This window comes from Pongo abelii, chromosome 8 (genome assembly GCF_028885655.2).
Source record: "Pongo abelii isolate AG06213 chromosome 8, NHGRI_mPonAbe1-v2.0_pri, whole genome shotgun sequence".
Taxonomy (NCBI): Eukaryota; Metazoa; Chordata; class Mammalia; order Primates; family Hominidae; genus Pongo; species Pongo abelii.
Window position 1 is genome coordinate 86,029,951 of NC_071993.2, and position 23,756 is coordinate 86,053,706.

A 23,756-nucleotide genomic window follows, 5' to 3' on the forward strand; every position below is an offset into this window, starting at 1 on the left:
ATTGCTGCCTGATCCTTCCTCTGGAAGCTTTGTCCGAGAGGGGCAGCCGCCTATATGAGGTGTCTGTTGGCCCCTACTGGGGGGTGTCTCCCAGTTACACGGGGGTCAGGGACCCATTTGAGGAGGCAGTCTGCTTGTTCTCAGAGCTCAAACACCATGCCGGGAGAGCCACTGCTCTCTTCAGAGCTGTCAGACAGGGACGTTTAAGTCTGCAGAAGTTGTCTGTTGCCTTTTGTTCAGCTATGCCCTGCCCACAGAGGTGGAGTCTAGAGGCAGTAGGCCTTGTTGAGCTGCAGTGGGCTCCACCCAGTTCGAGCTTCCCAGCTTCTTTGTTTACATACTCAAGCCTCAGCAATGGTGGATTCCCCTCCCCCAGCCAGGCTGCTGCCTCGCAGTTCGATCTCAGACTGCTGTGCTAGCAGTGAGCAAGGCTCTGTGGGCATGGGACCCACTGAGCCATGCACGGGAGAGAATCTGCTTGTTTGCCGGTTGCTAAGACCTTGGGAAAAATGCAGTATTTGGAGGGGAGTGTCCCATTTTTCCAGGTAGTCTGTCACGGCTTCCCTTGGCTAGGAAAGGGAAATCCCCCAACTCCTTGTGCTTCCCTGGTGAGGCAACGCCCCGTCCTGGTTCAGCTCGCCCTCTGTGGGCTGTACCCACTGTCCAACCAATCCCAATGATATGAACCAGGTACCTCAGTTGGAAATGCAGAAATCACCCGTCTTCTGCGTCAATCACACTGGGAGCTGCAGACCAGAGCTGTTCCTATTTGACCATCTTGGAACACCCCCCTCTTTCTTTTTCTTTCTTTCCTCTTTTTCACGCTTTCTTTCTTTCATTTTTTTCCTGGGAAGGATAGATTTTTAACCAGTGATTTGATTTCTTAAAGTTCTTCAGATTTTTATTTTATTTGTTAATGTGATAGTACAATATATTTAGATTACTTTTTTTTTTTTTTTTTTTTTTGAGACATGGGATCGCTCTGTTGCCCAGGCTGAAGTGCAGTGGTGCAATCTCTGCTCACTGCAACCTCCACCTCCCAGGTTCAAATGATTCTCCTGCCTCAGCTTCCTGAGTAGCTGGGATTACAGGTGCATGCTGCCCGGCCCGGCTAATTTTAGTATTTTTGGTAGAGACAGGGTTTTGCCATGTTGGCCAGGCTGGTCTGGAACTCCTGACCTCAGGTGATCCACCTACCTCAGGTGATCCACCTACCTCAGCCTCCCAACGTGCTGGGATTACAGGTGTTAGCCACCATGCCTGGCCTAGATTATTTTTTAAATACAAATTGCCCTCTTGACAAAGCTTTTCCTCGTATTAAAAAAAAATTCTGCTCTATCAGTTCAGATTCCCTTTTCTTTCCTAATATTGTTTGCTTGCTGCTTCTCTGTTTTTCTCTGTAAGCTTACCTGCCAGCATTCTTGGAGTTCAGTGGTTGAGGGAGAGAGAAGGAAGCCAATATTTTTATTTTTCAGGATTTTGAATTTTATTTACTCTCCATGTTGCAGTATAGTAACTCTGTCCTCAGCTCTGCCTCATCCCTGAGTTCTGAGATCCTTTGGTTCAGGTCTTGAGTGAACCTCTTTGAAGCCCAAACATCACTGCTTGGGTTAACACTTTTGTTTCATAGGCATGCAAAACTAAGAAGAATTCCGTTTTTTTTCCTTGAGAGCTCAGCTGTGCATTTAAGAAAATATTTGTTATATTTTATTCTACATTTCAAGATAGAAAGGTTTTTAGGTTATCTTAGGCTGAGGCGGTCGGATCACAAGGTCAGGAGATCGAGACCATCCTGGCTAACACGGTGAAACCTTGTCTCTACTAAAAACATAAAAAATTAGCCGGGCATGGTGGCAGACGCCTGTAGTCCCAGCTACTCGGGAGGCTGAGGCAGGAGAATGGTGTGAATCCAGGAGGCAGAGCTTGCAGTGAGCTGAGATTGTGCCACTGCACTCCAGTGTAGGTGACAGAGCGAGACTCCATCTCAAAAAAAAAAACACATACACAAAAAAGAAAGGTTTTTAGGTTATCTTGCCTGGCATGTTGCAGTAAACACCAGTCCCACTACTTTTAAAAAACATTCTAAATAAGAAGAGAAAATTTATCTCTCTTTCGTTTCCATTCCAGAATTAAACTATGAGTAGTTTCAAATGAATATTTGTAATTTTTTCTGTGCCTTTACAGAGATGATACACACATATGTATCTTAGTTAATTTCATAGACCTGCTATATATATTTGTATGTAATATGCCTTTTATCTTTTTCATTTATAAACATAGCATGGAGTTCTTTAGATCAGTACACAGAGATCTACTTCATTCCTCCGTCTTGTAATTAGCTCATCCTCAGCACTGCACCCACGGTCATTGTGCTAGGAATGGAGGGACGTTCAGGTATACTTACTCTAAATTACCTTGGCCTGGAAGTGGCTAATATGAATCACTTCTAACATTTCAACAGCGGAATCTGGGAAATACAATGTACCACTTGGATATTTGGTCTGCCAAGAGTCTGCCACACTTGAATTTATTCTGAAGAATTATGTTGCATACAACTACTTGACATAAATATGGTTTGGCATATATAATTTTAGATTCTAATACTAAGTTTTCATAAGCATTTTACACCAGTAAACTTCAATGATTTTAGATAATTAGATAGAGAATATTTAGGAAAGTTCATTGGATAAAATGTCTTACATGCCATTTTGTAAAAAAAAATATTCTCTCTCTCTTTTCTTCTAGGAAAGCTAGAATCTAGTTCTAGGATATCAGAATTTTCTAATATCTTTTAGCATTATTAATGGTTACAAATCAAGGAATTAAATGAGCAGCAATTAGACTTACATTGTGTTAAAGGATTTTTTTTAAAAAGATAAAAGCAAAAATCACCGTGTAGATATAAAATAAATATGTGTTAAAGATTTGCTTTAACATACTATTTAATGAGGGAACCAGATCGATGTTAAAACTTGTTCAAAAGAGAAGTTAAAGAAACACACATTTACCTGGAATAATGGAAGTTTGATGTGAATTTTCATATTGCCACTACATTTCCTCCTCTCAGGGTGCATGGAGGAAAGTCAGAAGAACATCCTCTGGCCAGAATTTATTTACATGTTTATGGGCAAGAGTTATTTTGCATTTGCTATCAGTATCTATAACTTACAAAGTTGTAAAATAGTTCAAGGATAGTAAAAGGCTAGAATTAGATAACCAAGAAGAGTGTACTCTAAATACATAGTTACTCATTGGAGACACACAGTAATATTTTTTGCTTGTTCCAAATTTACTTGCAATTGAAGCCATACCAGATGAATTATAATTCAACATAATATATTTTATTTGAGAAATGTGCAGGGCAGTTACAAAGCATTGTAAGAACCTAGCAATGTTATATTTCTCTGTTTCAGGTTTATGCTGCTGACTGTTTTGATGGTGTTCTTCTAGAGCTACGAAAATATTTGCCAAAATATTATGGCATCTGGTCACCTCCCACTGCACCAAACGGTAATCTTGTCATAAAAATTATCTTTCAGTTTTAATTCATGAGTGTAGCTTCTTTAAAGGCCTTATGTAAAATTAAAATTTAACTGAGTGTGTGTTATAAAAACACAAAATATATATGTTTTGCTTTCTAATCTTTCTTTCACTAAATGAAACTTATTAATACTTTTGTTTTCATAACCATTTTTAAAATGGCTTATACAAGTAAATGGCCAATCTCTTATAGTTGAATGGAAGCATATATACTTAATACTGTCTTAATTTGCAGATGTTCTGTCCTAATTTATTGTGCAGTTTCTTTTCCCATTTTAATTTTTTAAAAATCAAGAAAAATATTGTCTCTGCATGACTTCTTCCTTGTCTCTTATCCTATTCCTTCATCCCTCGCCTCCAGGCTTTAAATTAGTCTTTTGAAAAACACTGGTAAGTTTCATAGAGAATAAAATGACCTAAATAAGGGCACAGAATTTCACTTTTTTAAGATTAACTAATACCTAAAGCAGTATTTGCCCCCAGAAGGCCTTTGCCAAAACAGTCACAATTTAATTAAACAAGCAGTTTGACTGACTGACCATTGACAAAGGTGAATTGAGGGGAAAGGGCTTCAAACTTCAGTGGGTTTAAAAATAACCTGTGGTCTTGTTAAAATGCAAATATATAAGCCCAACTCCCAGACATTTTGTTTATACAGGTCTATGTTGGAGTGTAGTGATATGCCTGTTAAATAAAAGCCATCGGTGTTTCTGATGTGGATAGTTCTTGAACCACACTTTGAGGACAGAAAGAGAAGGGGATTCTGGTGTGAGCCTGCCTATTTCTTTTGTCAGTTCTTGTCTTCCTTTAACTTCATGACTTTGTGTGCCAGGTTTCACTAATAGGGAACCCTGGTATCTCTCTGTGAGTATCCTCAGCTAGCTAATAGTAAATCGATGGCTCCCTTGAGTATTTATGGTTCCTCTGTACTTTAATTGTATGAAAAAAAGAAAGTGAGCTGAAGCTCTATTAACTATCTTTTTTCCTCCCTCCCTTAATTCCTTCCTTCTTTTTTGTGGGCTTACAGGTCTTTTTAGTCCTAACTATATCTATTTGTCTATGATTCAGATCAACATTTTGCTTAAATTAGTTTACAAGTCATTATGATTGCCCTTTGGTCATCATTCCCTATATAATCTCTCGCACACTCATTTAATGCCTTCCTTTTTTTCCCCCTTTGCTGTAAGTGGAAGTTTTCAGGAATGCTATAAATGAGATAAAGGAAAGGAGAAGGTACAGTATCTAGATTCCAATGAACTTTGCTACTGATTGCTGTTTAATTTAGAGTAAATCATTATTCCTCAGTAAAGTGACGCTGAAAAATTAATGAAGGTTGCTGAGGATGGTGTTTGATTGAAAATCTAGGTAATTAAATGCTTAGTTTAAAAGATTGTTTGGAAAGAGTAGAATAACTAGCAAATACAGCGTAATTACTATGAATAGAGTATACAGAAAGAATTTGGATAAAAGAAGAAACATTTTAATTAAAGATAGTATTTTTAGTTTAGGGTTACTAGCATATGATTTAAATAATCAAGGGATTGCTAGTAATCAACCTTTTCTGTCTTCAATACTATGTAATCTTGAAGTTCAGCTATGCTAATATAGAAGGAGCAGTAACTTTGAAGTAAAAATATTTGGCCTCTATCTTGGTTATTTACAAATGTTGTGAACTTGGCTAACTCAGTAATCTTTTTGAGCTCCACCTTTTCTTCTACAAATAGAAAGTAATACCACCGAGTTGTAAAGATACATGTTATCTTATGTGAAAATATTTTATAAACTCTAATTCTCTCATTTGAAAATAAATGGAGATATTGGTGCTACTAAGATGAGAGGATGAAGTGAGGAAGCTGAGTGAAGAGGGAGAAAATGTAAACTGAAGGGAAAAAAGGACAAGGAATAAAGTGTATATGATAACAGAGTGGTCCAGTAGTACCAACAGTTGCCTCAAGGGATTTTCTACTTCTTTCCTACTTTGTTAGCTCTGGAAGAAGTGGGACAAAACTGTTGGACCATGCAGATTGTTTTCTTTTGATTTTACTAGCAACTTCATAGAATCATCTTTCTGTTTTTATCCTTTTGATTGCAAATGATAGAAATAGAAGACGGCAAACTTATGTACATGTTTAGCTCACAGGATCATGAAAACATATTTGCTTGAGTTTTAGTAGAATACTGTGGTTTGCATTACTGTGTTTTATGTAGTCTTAAACTAATGACATTGTTTCCTGTTGGTTTTTGTTCTTGTTGTTTGGGTGTCTTTTCTTATGTGTTCAGGGTAGAGTTTTATAAAGCTGATACTGTTTTTAATAATCCAAAGTAGTAAAATGCTGAAGGCCAACTTGTTCAACAAATTATCATATAATAATTTGAAGAATAAGAATGTTCTGACCAATGAGGTTTTTTCCTTTAATTTTGTTATGATAGTTTTATTGAGATATAATTTACATACCATAAAACTGATCCATTTAAAGCATACAACTCAGTGGTTTCTAGTATATTTGCAGAATTATACAATCATCACAATTATCTAATTTTAGAACATGAGCAGTGGAATTTTAAAAATATAACATTTGTTGGCAATTATCTTTGAACATTTCATGCTAGTTATATATAATAAATATCTTTTGTAACTGTGTATAAACACATAAAAGGCTAATACATGTAACATCAAAAACTGTTAGATATAATTATTTGGAGGGATAGAAAAGTATAACATCGAGTGGATTTGAAAAAATTGAGAGTTTTCAAAATGTAATCTCTAGCCTGATTGATTGGTAGTTTTCTGGAGCTAGCTACTAGTCATGTTGCAGGAGGCATGAACTGAAACAAGCTGACATACATGTCTGTTGCATCCCTCTTCCTTCACCCCTAATCTGGGGACCCAAGGTCTCTACTTATTATTCTTTCTGCTTTCAACTTGTATTTTTCTCAGGAATAGCTGAAGATTGATGTGGAAAAGAAAGGTCTTATTGTATTAGTCCATTTTCATGCTGCTTTAAAGATACTGCCTGAGACTGGATAATTTATAAAGAAAAGAGGTTTAGTCGACTCACAGTTCTGCATGGCTGAGGAGGCCTCAGGAAACTTAAAATCATGGTGGAAGGTGAAGGGAAAGCAAGGCACGTCTTACATGGCAGCAGGAGAGAGAAAGTGCAGGGGAAACTGCCACTTTTAAAACTATCAGATCTCATGAGAACTCCCTCACTATCATGAGAACAACTTGGGGGAAAACGCCCCATAATCCAATCACCTCTCAACAGGTTCTTCCCTCAGCACATGGGGATTCCAATTAGAGATGAGATTTGGTTGGGGACAGAGAGCCAAACCATATCATCTGTTTTTCCAGTTGGCTTCATAATTGAGCAGTGGTTCTTCATCTGGCTTTTCCTCCTTTTTTGTGAGGTTTAGAAATCAGGATGGTAGCTACCTAGTAGATTTCCCAGATAGGGTGAGGAAAACCTTAATGAAATTTGAAACCCATATTTTCATAATTTATGAAATCAACAATATTGATTAAGGGGCTGTAAATAAGTATTCTTTCAATTCCCTAAATGCCCTCCCTGTTGCCTTCCCTTTAAAGGAACTAGTTATTTCATCTTTACTATTTAGTTATCTGTAGATTTTTCGAGATTTTTCTGTAGGGCTCTTTTTGCCTCTTTTTCTTAGGATATCAAGACTAGCAGTAGAAAATTAGCTAAAGGAATTTTTTTTATACCTAACGCTTATAAAACAATATGTATATTTAACTTATGTTTAAGATAATTTAATTATACATGTTTAACAAGATAGAAAAGTTTCATTCATAGTAACCTTGTGTAATCTTTATTTTTAAATTTTTTTTAAATTTCAGTAGGTTTTTGGGGAATAGGTGGTGTTTGGTTACATAAATAAGTTCTTCAGTGGTGATTTCTGAGATTTTGGTGCAGCCATCGCTGGAGCAGTGTACACTGTACCCAGTGTGTAGTCTTTTATCCCTCACCCACCTTCCGCCTTTTCCCTGGAATCCCAAAAGTCCATTTTATTGTTCTTATGCCTTTGCATCCTCATAGTTTAGCTCCCACTTATGAGTGAGAACATACGATGTTTGGTTTTCCATTCCTGAGTTACTTCACTTAACCTAATATAATCTCATACTATCATCAGCATCGTGAAATATATAAATATTTTGAGCATGAAAACAATATCCTTGGTAAAGCCACAGCATGATCTTATGTAGTCTGCTTAAAACAGCAGGAAGTGTTATATTTCTGAACAAGTGGTATTTTCATGATCTTTACCTCAGAAAAATTGAGGCACTATAGAAATTCTTTATATACTTTCTATAAATTAATAAGTGATAGGTTATTAACCATAACCTCTTAAATGTAACTTTATTTCTAAACATTGTTACCTCTTGAAATGAACTCCACATATTTATGAAGAGTAGATATCCTTTTATTTATTATACAAGTACTAGTGCTAAGCTTTACAGACTCTCTGTCTTAGATCTGGGGTTTACAAGTGCCAGTCCTTAGACTTCTGCAGGACTCACTTCATAAGAGTCCTAAATAGAGTTTCCAGTGTTATAAAAGTAAATCTAGTTAATTGTGCTATCTTTATGATACACACATGTCTATGAGGGGTATATAGATATGTAAAAATAAGCTCTATTCTAATATTCAAAATTCTGCCTTTACTTCTAAACTACATCATGTGAAATAATCATATTATAATTATTTTACAGGATATTTTCCAAACATCATATTAATATAGTCTAATTTATATTCTTGACCTTGAACAGAGTGAACTTAAACTATTCCAGATAGAACACATCTATCTTGCCAGGCGCAGTGGCTCTCACCTGTAATCCCAGCACTTTGGGAGGCCAAGGTAGGAGGATTGCTTAAGGCAGGAGTTCAAGACCAGCCTGGGCAACATAACAAGACTCTATATCTACAACAAATTTTAAAAATTAGGCCAGGTGCAGTGGCTAATGCCTGTAATCCCAGCACTTTAGGAGGCTGAGGTGGGTGAATCACCTGAGGTCAGGAGTTCAAGACCAGCCTGGCCAACATGGTGAAACCCTGTCTCTACTAAAAATACAAAAATTAGCTGGGCATGGTGGTAGGCACCTGTAGTTCCAGCTACTCAGGAGGCTGAGGCAGCAGAATTGCTTGAACCCAGGAGGCAGAGGTTGCAGTGAGCCAAGATCACACCACTGCACTCCAGCCTGGGCGACAGAGAGAGACCCTGTTTCAAAAATAAAATAAAGAGAAAAGAAAAGAAAAAAATAAAAATTAGCTGGGTGTGGTGACATGCACCTGTAGTCCCAGCTACTCAGGAGGCTGCAACGAGAGGATCACTGTAGCCCAGGAGTTTGAGGTTGCAGTGAGCCATGATTGTACTGCTATACTCCATCCTGGGTGACAGAGTAAGACCCTGTCTCAAACAACAACAACAGCAAAAATCTATCTTATTTTTAGTTCATTAGATTTTTTTGGATCAGTCTTAGAACAAATTTCTTATTTGCCATCGTCTTTTTTATGTTACTATTGCATCAAAGAAAACCTAGCTGTCATATTTACTGTAGTAATCTTTACTATCTATAACCTTGACTAATCTGTAGCTTTTTCTTCAGAATTAAAAAAAAAAAATAGGCAAGCTGAGCTTATGTATGATGGGGGAAGGAAGGATGAAATAGTAGTCTCAGAGGATGGAAAAGTGAGGCGATTTGGGAAACAGATCATGATAGTTGAGCAACTTTAAGGGCATACTTGAGGTTAGTGGTCAGATTGAGTGTGTTTTGCAGTCATGACACATGCAAAAGAGAGTTACTTTAACTTGAGATGAAATCAATATGTAATAAGTAGGTTTATTACATATAGGTATTCTTTTTAATATTTAACTAAAGGCTAAGGCTTGATATTAGCCTGAGGGTTGGAGAATATCCATTATCAAGTGCATAATTGAGTTATGAATACATCTTTTAATTTTGTGTTTATTATGCTTGTCTCATCTGGAAGGGTAAGAATAGACTCCAGGGAATCATCTTATATTTTTATTTATACTGAATATCAAAGTTAGACCTGTACTCATTGGTGATCTAACATGGTTAGCAGGTTTTAATATTTATCAGTGACTTGCTTGTTTAATATTTATATATACTTAGAGGTAAAATTAATAAATATTCAGTGAGTACCAAATACGTAGCAGCAATTATGCTAAGTGTAATGCGATTTCAACTCTTCAAAAGCAGCTCTATGAAGGCAGGTTTTTATCTGTTTTCTTCACCTGTGTGCCTTGACAGTAATTATATATGGAATGTATGAAATTTTATTTTGGAGGGGATGTGGGAATGTGTAACCTGCATTTATGGGATGAGGACTGACACTATGCTAAGTGCTTTACTGTATATTATCTCACTTAGTCTTCTTAATATCCCTGTGGTAGATTCTGTAATTATCTGCATTTTACATGTAACTGAGGTTTTGAGAAGTGCTCCTGAGGTCACAGGCTAGCAAATTGTAGAGTTGAGATTTGAGCCTCCTTTTTCTTCTTCTAAAGCAGTTGCTTTAAACTTTATCATCTCAGTTAAGATTCTTTGGGCACAAGTTATAGAAATGAACTTGAACATGATTAAGCAACAAGGAAAAGTTCTTATAAGGATATGAGGGTGTCTTATGAAAGCCAAGGGCCATGCATCTGAGTCTAAGATGGGACTGGAACTAGAAACTGAACCCTATCAAAGCCCAGGGAGATCTCTCTCTGCATATTTAGTTAACCCTTCCTCTTCTCTCCTCTGCCTTCCTTGCTATCCACACCTCTCCCCTCCCTACCAAGGGACTTACATGTTACAGTACCAGTCACCCACAGAGGTCATCAACAGGTTTTCTCTGCATTCCAGTTCCAAATTGGCAAGACTGACCAAGCTTGTATCAGATATTTGCTCCTGCCCCAGTCAGTGACTGTGGGCCATGGGCTGGATTCCCAAAGTATGATGGTGTTGGCAAAGGGACCACTTCTGTAGGACTGAGGATAGTTCTTGAGCTGGGCAGACATGCTAATGACACAGTGACATTATATCCAGTCAAGTGTTTTTAAAACTTCTTTGTCTAAAAGGAAAAAAAAGAAGAAAACACTGGGCCTTTAGGGCATGGGGGGAATAAACTTCTTTGTCTGTGATACATAATAAATACATTTTTACATTGTGACTCAATGTTTATAAGACTGAGACCAACCCAGACAACAATACTTAGTCTTAGTATATGTGAGATAGTCTCATATATTCTCTTTTCTCTTTCATTTAGGAAACTTGGTTACAACCTATTAAGTTGAATTCATAATCCAATGATGGGTTGTGACCTAGAAATCGAAAAATACTGCTCCACTCTACACCCAGAGGGGCCTAGCCGAAAAGGTGTCCTTTGTTAATCCAAAATTTGGCATTGCTTTGTAAGTGAGGCTGCCTGTAGTAAAATGTCTTTGGTCATTTAAGTAACTGAGTCTCAGGATTGATCTACCTTGAATTAAGCTCTCTTCTAGGGAAAGAATTTGCTAATAGCATTTTTCAGAGTAAATTAATAATCAGATTTATTTCTATTAATGACAGCCTGTAAATCAGTAAAAATCTCAATGCTCAGATCATGCCGTTTTTCTATTTACCTTTTTCAAAAGCACTTGCAGTAAGTTGTGAAATACATGGTATTGCATTCTTTCATAAGAATTCTGCATCTCTAAAGCAGGTTTTGATGTTTATTTTTTAACTCAGAGGGAAAGATAGAAATGAGAGTCTCAAATTCCTATTTTCACTTAAAAAAATGTAAGATTAGAGAACAGAAAGAAAACACCAAACCACTCTTCACTAGGCTTAACTTACTGTTTTATTTCTGAAGGCTAATAAGAAATAATTTAGCAGTTATTTGGTAATTCCAACCATATGAAACATAACAAGGACCTGAAAGTAAAGTAAAGAAAAACACATTTGGATAGTGTAACTAAATATCAAATAAAACCCATGATATTCATCCCTATTTACTGAAGGGGTGCCTCAATTTATTATAGCGTGAGGAAGGCCAAGTCTAAAGTTTCACTGGACAATAGAAATGAGAAGGGCAAACACTCACTCATTCAGCAAACATTTATTGTATTTCCGCTATATATAGAGTTTGCATTTGTATTTTCCTCCTTTCAAAGAGAAAAAGGAAGAGATAGGAGATTTTATTTCAGAGTTGCAAAGCCTCTACCCTAGCTTCTCTTATCTTTATCTTATCATAAAAAGTTTGTTGTTTGTTTTTATTCAGTATCAAGTTGACAGGTAGAAGACACTAACCCTACAGTGAGATATAGATGCTATGACATTTAGCTACGTTCTCTCACTATCTTTATACTCCCATATACAACTTTACCCCAGTAAGATTTCTGGAGTCTCTTGAGTGTAAATTAATGATAATAAATTTTTGAATGCCAAGGATCTACTGTACTATGTATTACTATCTAATTAGCTTTATTCTGATATTTGAAATTCCAGTCTTTTTACTGAAATTATCATGCAGCCGTAGAGTGGGGCTGGATCTGTTTTCTTCCTTTTTGCTTAAGGTGGTTGGAGATGGGAGGAGAAAATCTGAAGGTAACTGTCCTGTGCTTCTTTCTTCTCTCATACCATCCATGGTTATCTTTTAGACACAGAAGCTTGGGTGTGTTCCAACTCCTTGATCAGGATATTTCCACTTGTCCCATTAGTTTTCACGGACAGCAGTTTCGTGTCACTGTCAAGATCTTTTGTTTTCTTTTATCTTGAAGGTGTCTGTCTGGGAGAACCCTTCTTTCAAGTGTGGAGGGCTCCTTGGGTGTGTCAGTGCTGCTCCCTTAGACTGCAGTAACTTTTTTGTCATATTTGGGCTTAACTTCACTTAGTTCTACAGTTATAACCTTGCTCTCTTCTTCTTTGACTAAAGCATAAAAAGTATCTCTTGTCCTTTGAAGGAGAAGATTTATTCCTTTTAAATCTTAGGGGCTTAAAAATTTTTCAAGCCCTAACTGGGTTCTCACTTCTGTTTGAGCACAAACTTCTTTATTGTAATTCAGCAACTATGCTAGTCTTGGTGGAATGGGGATAATGAAAGGACATCAGAGGGTAAGGCTTCTCTTACCCCGGTACTCTTTTATTTAATTCAGAGAAAATAAACACCTTCTCTAACATTATTTGTCATGTTGGTTGGTAGAAATCTTTTCTGTCTTTGAGGAGAAATACTTCTTGTTACATTCCTAACTAAAAAATGAGTCATGATCTCATTCAGAACTTTGAGACGATTCTTTTTTTTTTGAGATGGAGTTTTGCTCTTGTTGCCCAGGCTGGAGTGCAATGGCGCGATCTCGGCTCACCGCAACCTCTGCCTCCCAGGTTGAAGCCATTCTCCTGCCTCAGCCTCCTGAGTAGTTGGGATTACAGGCACCTGCCACCATGCCTGGCTAATTTTGTATTATTAGTAGAGATGGGGTTTCTCCATGTTGGTCAGGCTGGTCTCGAACTCTCGCCCTCAGGTGATCCACCTGCCTCGGCCTCCTAAAGTGCTGGGATTACAGGCGTGAGGTACCTCGCTTGGCCGAGACAATTCTTTAACCCAGGAAAGGAGGGAAGAATTTCTTTCCTTACTGTTTCCCTCAGGGGACTTGGACCCTGGCTTTCAAACTAAAAGCAGGTCAGTCGTGTATGATAACGGGCTTTTATAATACTATATTTGAATCCCTATTTAATTTTTTTGTGGAAAGATGTATGCAGGATGCCAGCATGATATACCGACCAACTTTTGGGGAATGCCTGTGTTCTAAAAAAAAAAAAAAAAAAAAAAGCAAGATGGGCTGGGCATGGTGACTCACACCTGTAATCTCAGCAGTTTGGGAGGCCGAGGCAGGCAGATCACTTGAGGCCAGAAGTTCGAGACCAGGCTGGCCAACATGGCAAAACACCATCTCTACTAATTAGCCAGACAGTGGTATACCCCTGTCATCTCAGTTATTTGAGAGCCTGAGGCACAAGAATTGCTTGATCCCGGGAGGTGGAGGTTACACTGAGCCAAGATCGGCCACTGCAGTCTAGCCCAGGCAACAAAGCAAGACTGTGTCTCAAAAAAATAAAAAGCAAGATTCGTGTTTTTCCTTTGAAACTGGTAAGACTTGAATGTATATTTGACAATTATCATCATTTGGATAGGTTTACCCTTTCTTAATCTGTACTTCTGTTATATTACTCTGTGGGAAGGATTTATTCCTATTACTAATTTTAAATGAATAAATTTTTAAAAATTATTAAAATACTAAGAGATCTGCTGAAACATATGGCATAAATTGTATTCACAAGGGGAATGCATTCTGGAAAAGCTTTTGAAATGATCCCATTGCCTTTTTAATATTGTTGGAAACCTTGTATCTGCTGTCTTTTGCTTATGGTTGAATTTATTTAATTCACCTCCTGCAAGAGTTTCTCTGTGATGTTTATACTTGTTATAAATTTGTTGTTTAGGTTTTTTTTTTAGGCAGAGTAAGAATAATTATTGACTTTACATTTATTTTAACTTTTTTCTCTGTTTTAGGATTTTCTCATCTTGTTTTTCCCTGGCAAGTACTTGAGTAGTAATATGTTTGCCTATTACTAATTAATATTTTTCTTTAATAACAGATTTATACCTAAAACTGGAAGATGTGACCCATAAATTTAATAAGCCCTGTATAATGGATGTAAAGATAGGGCAAAAAAGCTATGATCCTTTTGCCTCATCTGAGAAGATTCAGCAACAGGTCAGCAAGTACCCATTAATGGAAGAGATTGGGTTCTTGGTGCTTGGCATGAGGGTAAGAGTGCTTATTAGTATAATATGCACATTTCTCTGTACATGTTCTTCCCTTGAAAATTATGGATGTCATTGTAGTACTAATATATCAGAAAAAAATGTATTTTGGAATTGAGTTGTCTGTAACTCCCCAATGTGAAAAGCGAGGGCAAGGATTTAAAAAATTTTTTTTTTGTTCACTGATATATGGTCAGTTTCTCTGGTTCGGGAACATAGTAGGGTGATTGATAAATAAATGGATAGATGGCTGAATCTCAAGACTATAGTTCTGGTAATTTTGTTTTAAAGAAGTCTTAAATTTAGGTGCAAGCAAATATTAAATGTAAATGTGATATTGTTTATGATTTTCCCATGAGAAAAGTGCTAAATTTATATATTCAGTCATTTTTCTGCATTTTCAAAATATAAAAAATTAAAAATTTGGTAATTGTGTGGCTGGGCACAGTGGCTCACGCCTGTAATCCTGCACTTCAGGAGGCTGAGGTGGGTGGATTGCTTGAGCTCAGGAGTTTGAGACCAGCTTGGGCAACATGGCAAAACCCCATCTTTACAAAAATGCAAAAACCAGCTGGGTGAGAGGTAGCATGTGCCTATAGTCCGAGCTACTCGGGAGGCTGAGGTGGGAGGATCACTTGAGCCCAGGAGGTCAAGGCTGAAGTGAGCCGTGATCATGCCACTGTACTCCAGCTTGGGTGACAAAGTGAGACCCTGTCTCAGAAAAACAAACAACGCCCCCCCCACCAAAAAAAAATAGGTAATTGTTCTGGACTTTTGGGGTTAAAACAGTTGTTTTATTTTCTCACAATTCTGTGAATTTGCAATTTGAGCTAGTCTTAAGTGTGCAGTTCTTTTGCTGATCTCATTTAGGGTTCCTTCTGCAATCATCTGATGGTTCAGCTGGGTATAGATGGTCTAAAATGACTCTCTCTCATTTAGTTGGGTTGTATATAAAACCAGAGAATTGTTCTTGTGTCAGGAAGTTGGTACTGTTGGCTGGGTCTTTTTCTTTGTGGTCTTATCTGTCAGAAGGCTAGCTTGGGCTTTTTAATTTTGAAGTACCACATTCCCAGAAGGAGGAAAAAAGGGTTCTTAAACTCTAGGTTACGAAGTTATTTGCTGTCACTTCTATGAAATTCTGTAGGGCAAAATCTAGTACAGGGCTAGCCCAGATTTATAGGGCGAGAAAACAGACTCCACCTCCGATGGTAGGAAAGGCAAAGTCACAGCATGAATAGCAATGTGCACAGGGTGAGGAGAATTGTTGAGGCCATTTTGAAAAAAAAGAGAAAAAACGAAGTAATGTGGTGTAAAGTCCTCTAAACAAATGCTGCATCTTCTAGATGCGTGAAGGTAAAATTTGTGGATATACCAAATACTTGTTTATCTATATGTAAGCATAATGGGTAGTTCTGAAATTCCTGTAAAATGATATATGGATTTTCTTTGAGTTTTAAACAGAAGAGCTAATAGGAAGCGTGATAGATAAATTGTCATTGTGATGGTAATAGCAAAATTGAATTTGATATTTGGGTTGTGTATAAAACCAGAGAAATTGTTCAAGCAGTTATTTCATTTTAGAAAACTGTAATTAAATATGAGTGTATAGAAAAAGAAAAGACAGTAATGGAATAAAGTTAAAACAAACAAGAAATAAACATCCCACAGGAATCTGACTGGGCAACTATTTAAGCCTCCACTGTTTTCAGATCTCTCACCCTCCCTCTTTCCTTCTGACTTTTAGCAGATGACTGCTTCCTGCTTTAGAAAAAATAAAAATCACCTGACAGGATTTCCCTTAATTTCCTGCTAACAGATGCACATGCCTTACCTGCAGTTGCTTTTATTTCCTCATTGTTCTTTCCCATCACATTGAAGAATTTTCCGTCCTCCTAAGGACAGCTCCTCTGTACACCCTCTGAATCTCATTCCTTCTCACCTCTTCAAGAACCTTATACTATTGATTTTCTCTTATCTTTTTTATATTTTCAACTTCTGCTTCTCTTTACTGGCTTTTATCGTTTTGCTTTAAATATCTTCAAATCGCTGTCAAGTTTTTTAAAAAACAAAACATCAAAACCCCACCTTTAACCTGCTTTGCTTTCCAACTGCAGATTTAGCTTGTCTCTGCTTTACAACCAAACTCATTATTTCTATTTCCCTGTTTCCCATTCAGTATTTGGCTCATTCTAATCTGGCTTCTGCCCCATCATGCTAATGGATTAGCTCTTCATTAAGCACCACCATGCCACTAATTCCAAATGGCATTTTTCATTACCTTACTTTACTTGGAAAAGTAGCTTTCAATGCCAACCACGCCCTCCTTGAAACATTCTTCTTTGAATCTATGACACCCACCTCTCTTCTGGTTTCTGCCTAAGGTCACTTTGCAATCTTCTTTGCCAGCCCTTTTCTATTTATTCTTTTTTTTTTTTTTTTTTTCTTTTTTTTGAGACGGAGTCTCGCTCTGTCGCCCAGCCTGGAGTGCAGTGTGGCGTCTCCGCTCACTGCAAGCTCCGCCTCCCAGCTTCACGCCATTCTCCTGCCTCAGCCTCCCACGTAGCTGGGACTACAGGCACCCGCCATTACATCCAGCTAATTTTTTGTATTTTTTTTTAGTAGAGATGGGGTTTCACCATGTTAGCCAGGATGGTCTCAATCTCCTGACCTTATGATCTGCCTTCCTTGGCCTCCCATAGTGCTGGGATTACAGGCGTGAACCACCGCGCCCGGCCTCTATTTATTCTTTAAATGCTGAGGTAATCCTCTTGGTTCCATTTTAATGTCTACCTTTCTTTTCTATTTCTTCTTAAGCAGGGCTCTCTATTCTCATTTTAGTTACACACATAACTCACGAATGTTTATCAGCAGGCTCTGCTTTTTCTTTGATCTCCTAATATGTACATCTAACAACTTACTGGATACCTTACTTAAATATCTTAAGTGCTTAAAGACATCTTGAACTCAGTACATAAAAAACTGACATAGCTTTTTCCATGGTTCCCCTTTCCTGGAGTGCTGTAGCTCCACCACCCTCGCCCAGAGCTCCCGGCTCCTGCTAAGCTAGCACCGCTGTCCTCTGTCTCTCTTCAGCTGCCATCATGATTGTTTACCAGCATCTCATCAGCTATGATGAGATAGGTGTTATTCCACATTTATGAGATTTGGGAGATTGCAGATGGGCTGTGCCTGGCGGTGGAGGGGAATATGGTCAGTAGGACAGAGGGTAACATTGATGACTTGCTCATTGGTGGAAATGCCTCTGCTGAAGGTCCCGAGGGCAAAGGTACCAAAACCACAGTTATCACTGTTGCTGATACTGTCACAGACTATCACTTGCAAGAAACCAGCTTCACAAAAAACACCTACAAGAACTACATCAAAGATTACATGAAAACAATCAAAGGCAAAGTTGAAGAACAGAGACCAGAAAGAGTAAAACCTTTTGTGACAGAGGCTGCACATCCTTGCTGATTTCAAAAACTACTAGTTCTGTATTGGTGAAAACATGAATCCAGATGGCATGGTTGCTCTATTGGACTATCATGAGGTTAGTGTGACCCCATAAATGATTTCCTTTAAGGGTGGTTCAGAAATGGAAAAATGTTAACAAATTTGGCAATTACTTTGGATCTATCACCTGTCATCATAACTGGCTGCTGCTTGTCATCCGTACAACACCAGGACTTAAGACAAATGGGACTGATGTCATCTTGAGCTCTTCATTTATTTTGACTATGGATGCATGGAGTGGATGCATTGTTTTTAAGAAAAATGTGTCATGTAGGTTGTCTAAAAATAAAATGCATTTAAACTCATTTGATAGAATACCTTTTATTTTAATACATATTTAAACTAAATCCATCTTGTAATGTTCCTGAAGAAGCTGAAGCCTGGTAGTAAGCCACTACTAGAAAGAATAAGACTGTCGTTAAATAACTTTCACAGTGGAAACTACTTCTGGAACTGGAATATAAAAAATAAGAAGCAAAAGTTTTAATTCTGAGTTGCCGTAAAGGGGAGAGACCATGCTCATAGCAATGCCAACATCTGAAGTGGAGCCTTATACATTTTATCACCTACAATGGAAGTAGCTGACTCTGGAAGACATTACTAAGAGAATAAAAAGATTCTAATTTAGTTGGGGAAAAAAACCCCACAAAACTGACACACTCATTATCCCTCTTGCAAACCAACAACCACAGCAATGAAAACAAATCTCTTTTTTTTTTTTTTTTTTTTGGTGAGCTATCACCCAGGCTGGAGTGCAGTGGCAAGATCATGGCTCTCTGCAGCCTCAACCCCTGGGTTCAAGGGATCCTCCTGCCTCAGCCTCCTTCTGAGTAGCTGGGACTATAGGCATGTGCCACTACACTTGGCTGATTTTTTTTTTTTTTTTTTTTTTTTTAAGTACAGATGAGGTTTCACTGTTGCCACTGTGCACTGTTTCACTGTTGCACTGAGGTTTTAGTACAGATGAGGTTCACGTTGCCCAGGCCGGTCTCGAACTCCTGGGCTCAAGTGATCCTGGGCAATCCCAAGCAGTGCTGGGACTGCAAGCATGAGCCACTGTGCCCAGCCTAAAAACAAATCCCTGTTATTCCCTGTCTCAGTAAATGGCATCACCATATATCCAATTTTACACATTAGAGACCGGGTAGTCAGCTGGGCATGGTGGCTCATGCCTGTAATCCCAGCACTTTGCAAGGCCAAGGTGGGTGGATCACCTGAGATAAGGAGTTCGAGAGCAGCCTGGCCAACATGATGAAACCCTGTCTCTAATAAAAAATTTTAAAATTAGCTGCATATGGTGGCACATGCCTGTAGTCCCAGCTACTCAAGAGGTTGAGGCAGGAGAATCGCTTGAACCCAGGAAGTGGAGGTTGCAGTGAGCTGAGACTGCACCACTGGACTCCAGCCTGTGTGACAGAGCGAGAGTCTGTCTCATTAAAAAAAAAAAAAAGAAACCAGGTAATCACTGTTACCTGTCAGCCATCCATCAATCCTACCGATCTTGATTCCTAAACTTCTCGAGTCCTATTATCATTATTATCCCTCTCCAGAGTCTAGTCTCTCAAGTTCAGTTTTGTTATTTTATAGTTCTTTCTCTAAACATTGTAGAATGTATATCTAATCACGATATTCCCTATTCAAAAACTCTTCTGTCAGATGGGAGGAAGATTGTGGATGGGAGGCAGGGCTAATGTGCATCTTCCACGTGGATGGACAAAACAGTATGTGGAGATTCACAGTGTGAACTATCATTCCAAAAACCACCACAGGAAAGTACCATGAAAACCAAACGAATTCATAGATCTTTGAAAGGATCACTGTAAACTCTGTGAGTTAGGTGAAAAACTGTGAATTCCCAAAGTGTGAGGGGGGAAAACCTACCTCTGAACACATACCCCCTGAGTGAATCTGAGAATCCAGATCACAGTAGGAGGATTTAACCTTACCTAGAGGTGGAATGGAATTTAGGGGGCCACGTAAAATATAAAAGTAGAAGCAACAGCAGGAACAGCCTTGTAGGTACTCCCAGTCTCCAGCGCAAGCCCAGGGAAGTCATCCCTGACTGTATCTTACATGGGATCTCAGGGAAGGCAGCCAGTGGAATTAGGGACTAGTCACAGGGTTAAAGAAGCTTGCAGCTGAATTTTGTGGCAATTTCAAATGGGCACAAACTTACTTGAGCAGAATCCAGGGGCAAATGGGAAATGCTGCAGATAGGAGCACAGGAGCCACCACCATTGTTGGCAGACAAGGAGAGGTGTGGCCTGAAAGCCATGCTTGCTTTCTCAGTGGGGAAGCTTATGGCCCAGGGCAGGTCTGTGTTTCACATGCAGGCTGCCTGGATCTAAACTTGGGGCTGTTAACATGCACTGTGGGAGCAACACCAGCCTCGCCAACTGCGTGGGAGCTGGGTGAGTCCTTTCGCTACTGGCTATTCTCCACTTCTCTGGCAAACTACACAGCACAGCAGAGACAGCAATACGTTCCTCTGGAATATAACCCCATTGGCCTGAGAACTACCCCCCAACCCCCACAGTGGCTGCAGCAAGCCCCGCCCAAGGAGAGTCTGAGCTCAGACCTGCCTAACCCTGCCCCCACCTGATGGTTTTTCTCTACCTGCCCTGATAAGACGTAAACTCTTGGGAGCTTTATGGCATTGCCCATCATGTGAGAAACCAGAATAATTCCCCCTTGCCAACTTAGGGCAAGCTCAGATCCTACTGCAAATACTGCAACTGGTGCTGTCTTGTAAGCGCTACCTCCTGGCTGGAGGCCAGCCAACTCAGGCCATTACAGCACCTCATGACAGAATAACTCTGCTCCCAGGAAGAAGAAAACAACCGCTAAAACTACTGCCTCCAACACCCTGGCTAACCAGTGGTCCTCAGTCTGTCCATGTGACAACTTCACTGCTAGCATAACCAGCATTCGAGAAAGCCAGCACACTAAACCTACCTACGATGAAGGATTCTCACAGAGTCTACATCACTCCCCTGCCACCTCCACTAGAGCAGGTGCTGTTATCCATGACTGGGAGACCTGAAGACTGATCGCATCACAGGCAGACATACCCCAGCACAAACCGGAGCCTGGAGCCAGGTAGCCTTGCTGAGTAGCTAGACCCAGAAGAACAATAACGATCACTACAGTCTGGCTCTCAGGAAGCCCCATCGCCAGGGGAATGGGGAGAGCACCACATCAAAGGATCACCCTGTGGGACAAAAGAATCTGAACAGCAGGCCTTGAGTTCCAGATGTTTTCACTGGTGGGTAGTTTCTCACAGCAGAGACACAATTGCAGTGCTAGGCACAGCTGGGAAAGTCTGCACATACACCGCAACAGGCAGGCAGCCACTGTGATCATGAAGGACCTTGGAGAAGAGGTCCTTGTTCTTCCCAGCACTCCACTGTAGACATAGCTGGGGCATCCCCCACAGGAATGCAGCATGGAGGCACCTATAGACAGCCATTCTGGAATAATCCAGGGTGAGTGCAGCCTGACAGGAGGAGCAACCGCCAGATTCAGGCCTGCATGAGAGGCAGAGTCACAATCACTCCCTGTTTGGAATACCAACATTCCTATAGATGAAAAGAAGTGCCTGTCTGATCTGAATAGCTGAAATACTAGTATAGGAGTAAGGCTGTGAGGTAAATAGTTTTCCTGCTGACTTGGTAGGGGAGCTGTGGTAGTTCCCACTCTTCACTCTGATAAATCCTCAGCACATCTAATTGAGAGCCGCCCCAGCTACCCTCATCAAGGCTGGGACCTTGACCCACCACTAGGTATTACATCTACTCACCTGCCTTAGCCACACCCGCTGCCTACCCAGGGATACCCCCTCTATGGGCCGGAAGCCAGAATCATCAACTTAGGAAATAAAACACCAGGAAAACGTTAAATAAATAAGGCGTACACCATGAGAGAACAAGATAAGCTTCAAGAGATCCCTGCCATTCCAACTCTATAGGAGACAGTGAACTCACCCACACACCAATAATATAACTACTCTAGCCAGCATTAGGGAAAGCCAGCACACAAAGACTCTCTATAACTAAGGAACTCAGAGTCTTTATCCCTACAAGTACCAAGAATCAGTTTAGACTAAAATGAACATTAAAGTCTAATCCTTAAGAGAGAGAGAGAAAAAGTAAATAAAAAAAAAAAAACAGTCCAATCAAAAATATATTCAAGAACAATTTGAAGAAGTAGTCTACCCAAACGAGAAGGAATTAGAAAACTAATTCTGGTAATGTGATGAAAACAGGGCTCTATAACACCCCGAAAAGATCACAGTAGCTCCCTAGCAATGGATCCAAACCGAGAAGAAATCTCTGAATTGCCATATAAAGAATTCAGAAGGCTGATTATTAAGCTACTCAAGGAGATACCAGAGAAAGGTGAAAAGCAACTTAAATTTTGAAAACAGGGCCAGGTGTGGTGGCTCACACCTGTAATCCCAGCACTTTGGGAGGCTGAGGCGGGTGGATCATGAGGTCAGGAGATCGAGACTATCCTGGCTAACATGGTGAAACCCTGTCTCTACTAAAAATACAAAAAATTAGCCGGGCGTGGTGGCAGGCACCTGTAGTCCCAGCTACTGGGGAGGCTGAGGCAGGAGAATGGTGTGAACCCGGGAGGCGGAGCTTGCAGTGAGCCGAGATTGCGCCACTGCACTCCAGCCTGGGCGATAAAGCAAGACTCCATCTAAAAAAAAAAAAAAAAGAAAAATGAACAAAGCCTCCAAGAAATTGGGGTTTATGTTAAATGGCCAAACCTAAGACTAATTGGTCTTCCTAAAGAAGAGAAATCTAAAAGTTTGGAAAACTTATCTGAGGGAATAATTACGGAAAACTTCTCTGTCCTTGCTAGAGATCTAGACATCAATTACAAGAAGCTCAAAGAACTCCTAGGAAATTCATTGCAAAAAGATCATCACAATCCTAAATACATATACACCTAACACTGGAGCTCCAAAATTCATAAAATAATTACTACTAGACCTAAGAAATGAGGTAACACACAATAATAGTGGGGCACTTCAGTACTCCACTGACAGCACTCAACAGGTTATCAAGACAGAAAGTCAACAAAGAAACAGTGGACTTAAACTATACCCTAGAACAAATGGACTTTAACAGATACTTACAGAACATTCTACCCAACAACTGTAGAATAAACATTCAAAACATCCTCCAAGATAGATCATATGATAGGCCACAAAACAAGTCTCAATAGATTTAAGAAAATAAAAATCATAACAAGTATCTTCTGAGACCACAGTGGAATAAAACTGGAAATTAACTCCAAAAGGAACCTCAAAACCATACAAATACATGGAAATTAAATAATCTGCCCTTGAATGATTTTTGCGTGAACAATGAAATCAAGATGGAAATGTAAAAATTCTTTAAACTGAATGATAATAGTGGCACAACTTATTAAAACCTCTGGGATACAGCAAAAGCAGTGCCAAGTGTAAAGTTCATAGCATTAAATGCCTACATCAAAAAGTCTGAAAGAGCACAAATAGACAACCTAATGTCACATCTCAAGGAACTAGAGAAACAAGAACAAACCAAAGCCAAACCCAGCAGAAGGAAAGAAATAACAAAGGTCAGAAAAGAACTAAGTGAAATTGAAACAACAACAAAAAAATGCAAAATATACATGAAACAAAAAGCTGGTTCTTTGAAAAGATCAGCAAAATCGATAGACCTTTAGCTAGATTAATCAAGAAGAGAGAAGATCCAAATAAGTTCAATTAGAAGCAAAACTGGTGATATTACAACTGATACCACAGAAATACATCATTCAAGGCTACTATGAACACCTTTATGTGCACAAACTAGAAAATCTAGAGGAGATGAATACATT

The 23,756-nt window shown here is 39.1% G+C and overlaps 1 protein-coding gene and 1 pseudogene across 4 annotated transcripts in view; both read left to right on the forward strand.

The window, feature by feature from the left end:
* Nucleotides 1-23,756, forward strand: part of IPMK (inositol polyphosphate multikinase) — a 79,218-nt gene that overhangs the window by 37,350 nt on the left and 18,112 nt on the right. For all 4 annotated transcript variants that reach the window (XM_063727640.1, XM_009245586.4, XM_002820922.5 and 1 more), the window contains exons 3-4: nucleotides 3,414-3,510; nucleotides 14,201-14,373. In XM_063727640.1, coding sequence (XP_063583710.1) covers nucleotides 3,414-3,510; nucleotides 14,201-14,373 — 270 coding nt within the window. The remainder of the gene's footprint in view (nucleotides 1-3,413; nucleotides 3,511-14,200; nucleotides 14,374-23,756) is intronic.
* Nucleotides 14,383-19,339, forward strand: LOC129048294 (translationally-controlled tumor protein-like; annotated as a pseudogene).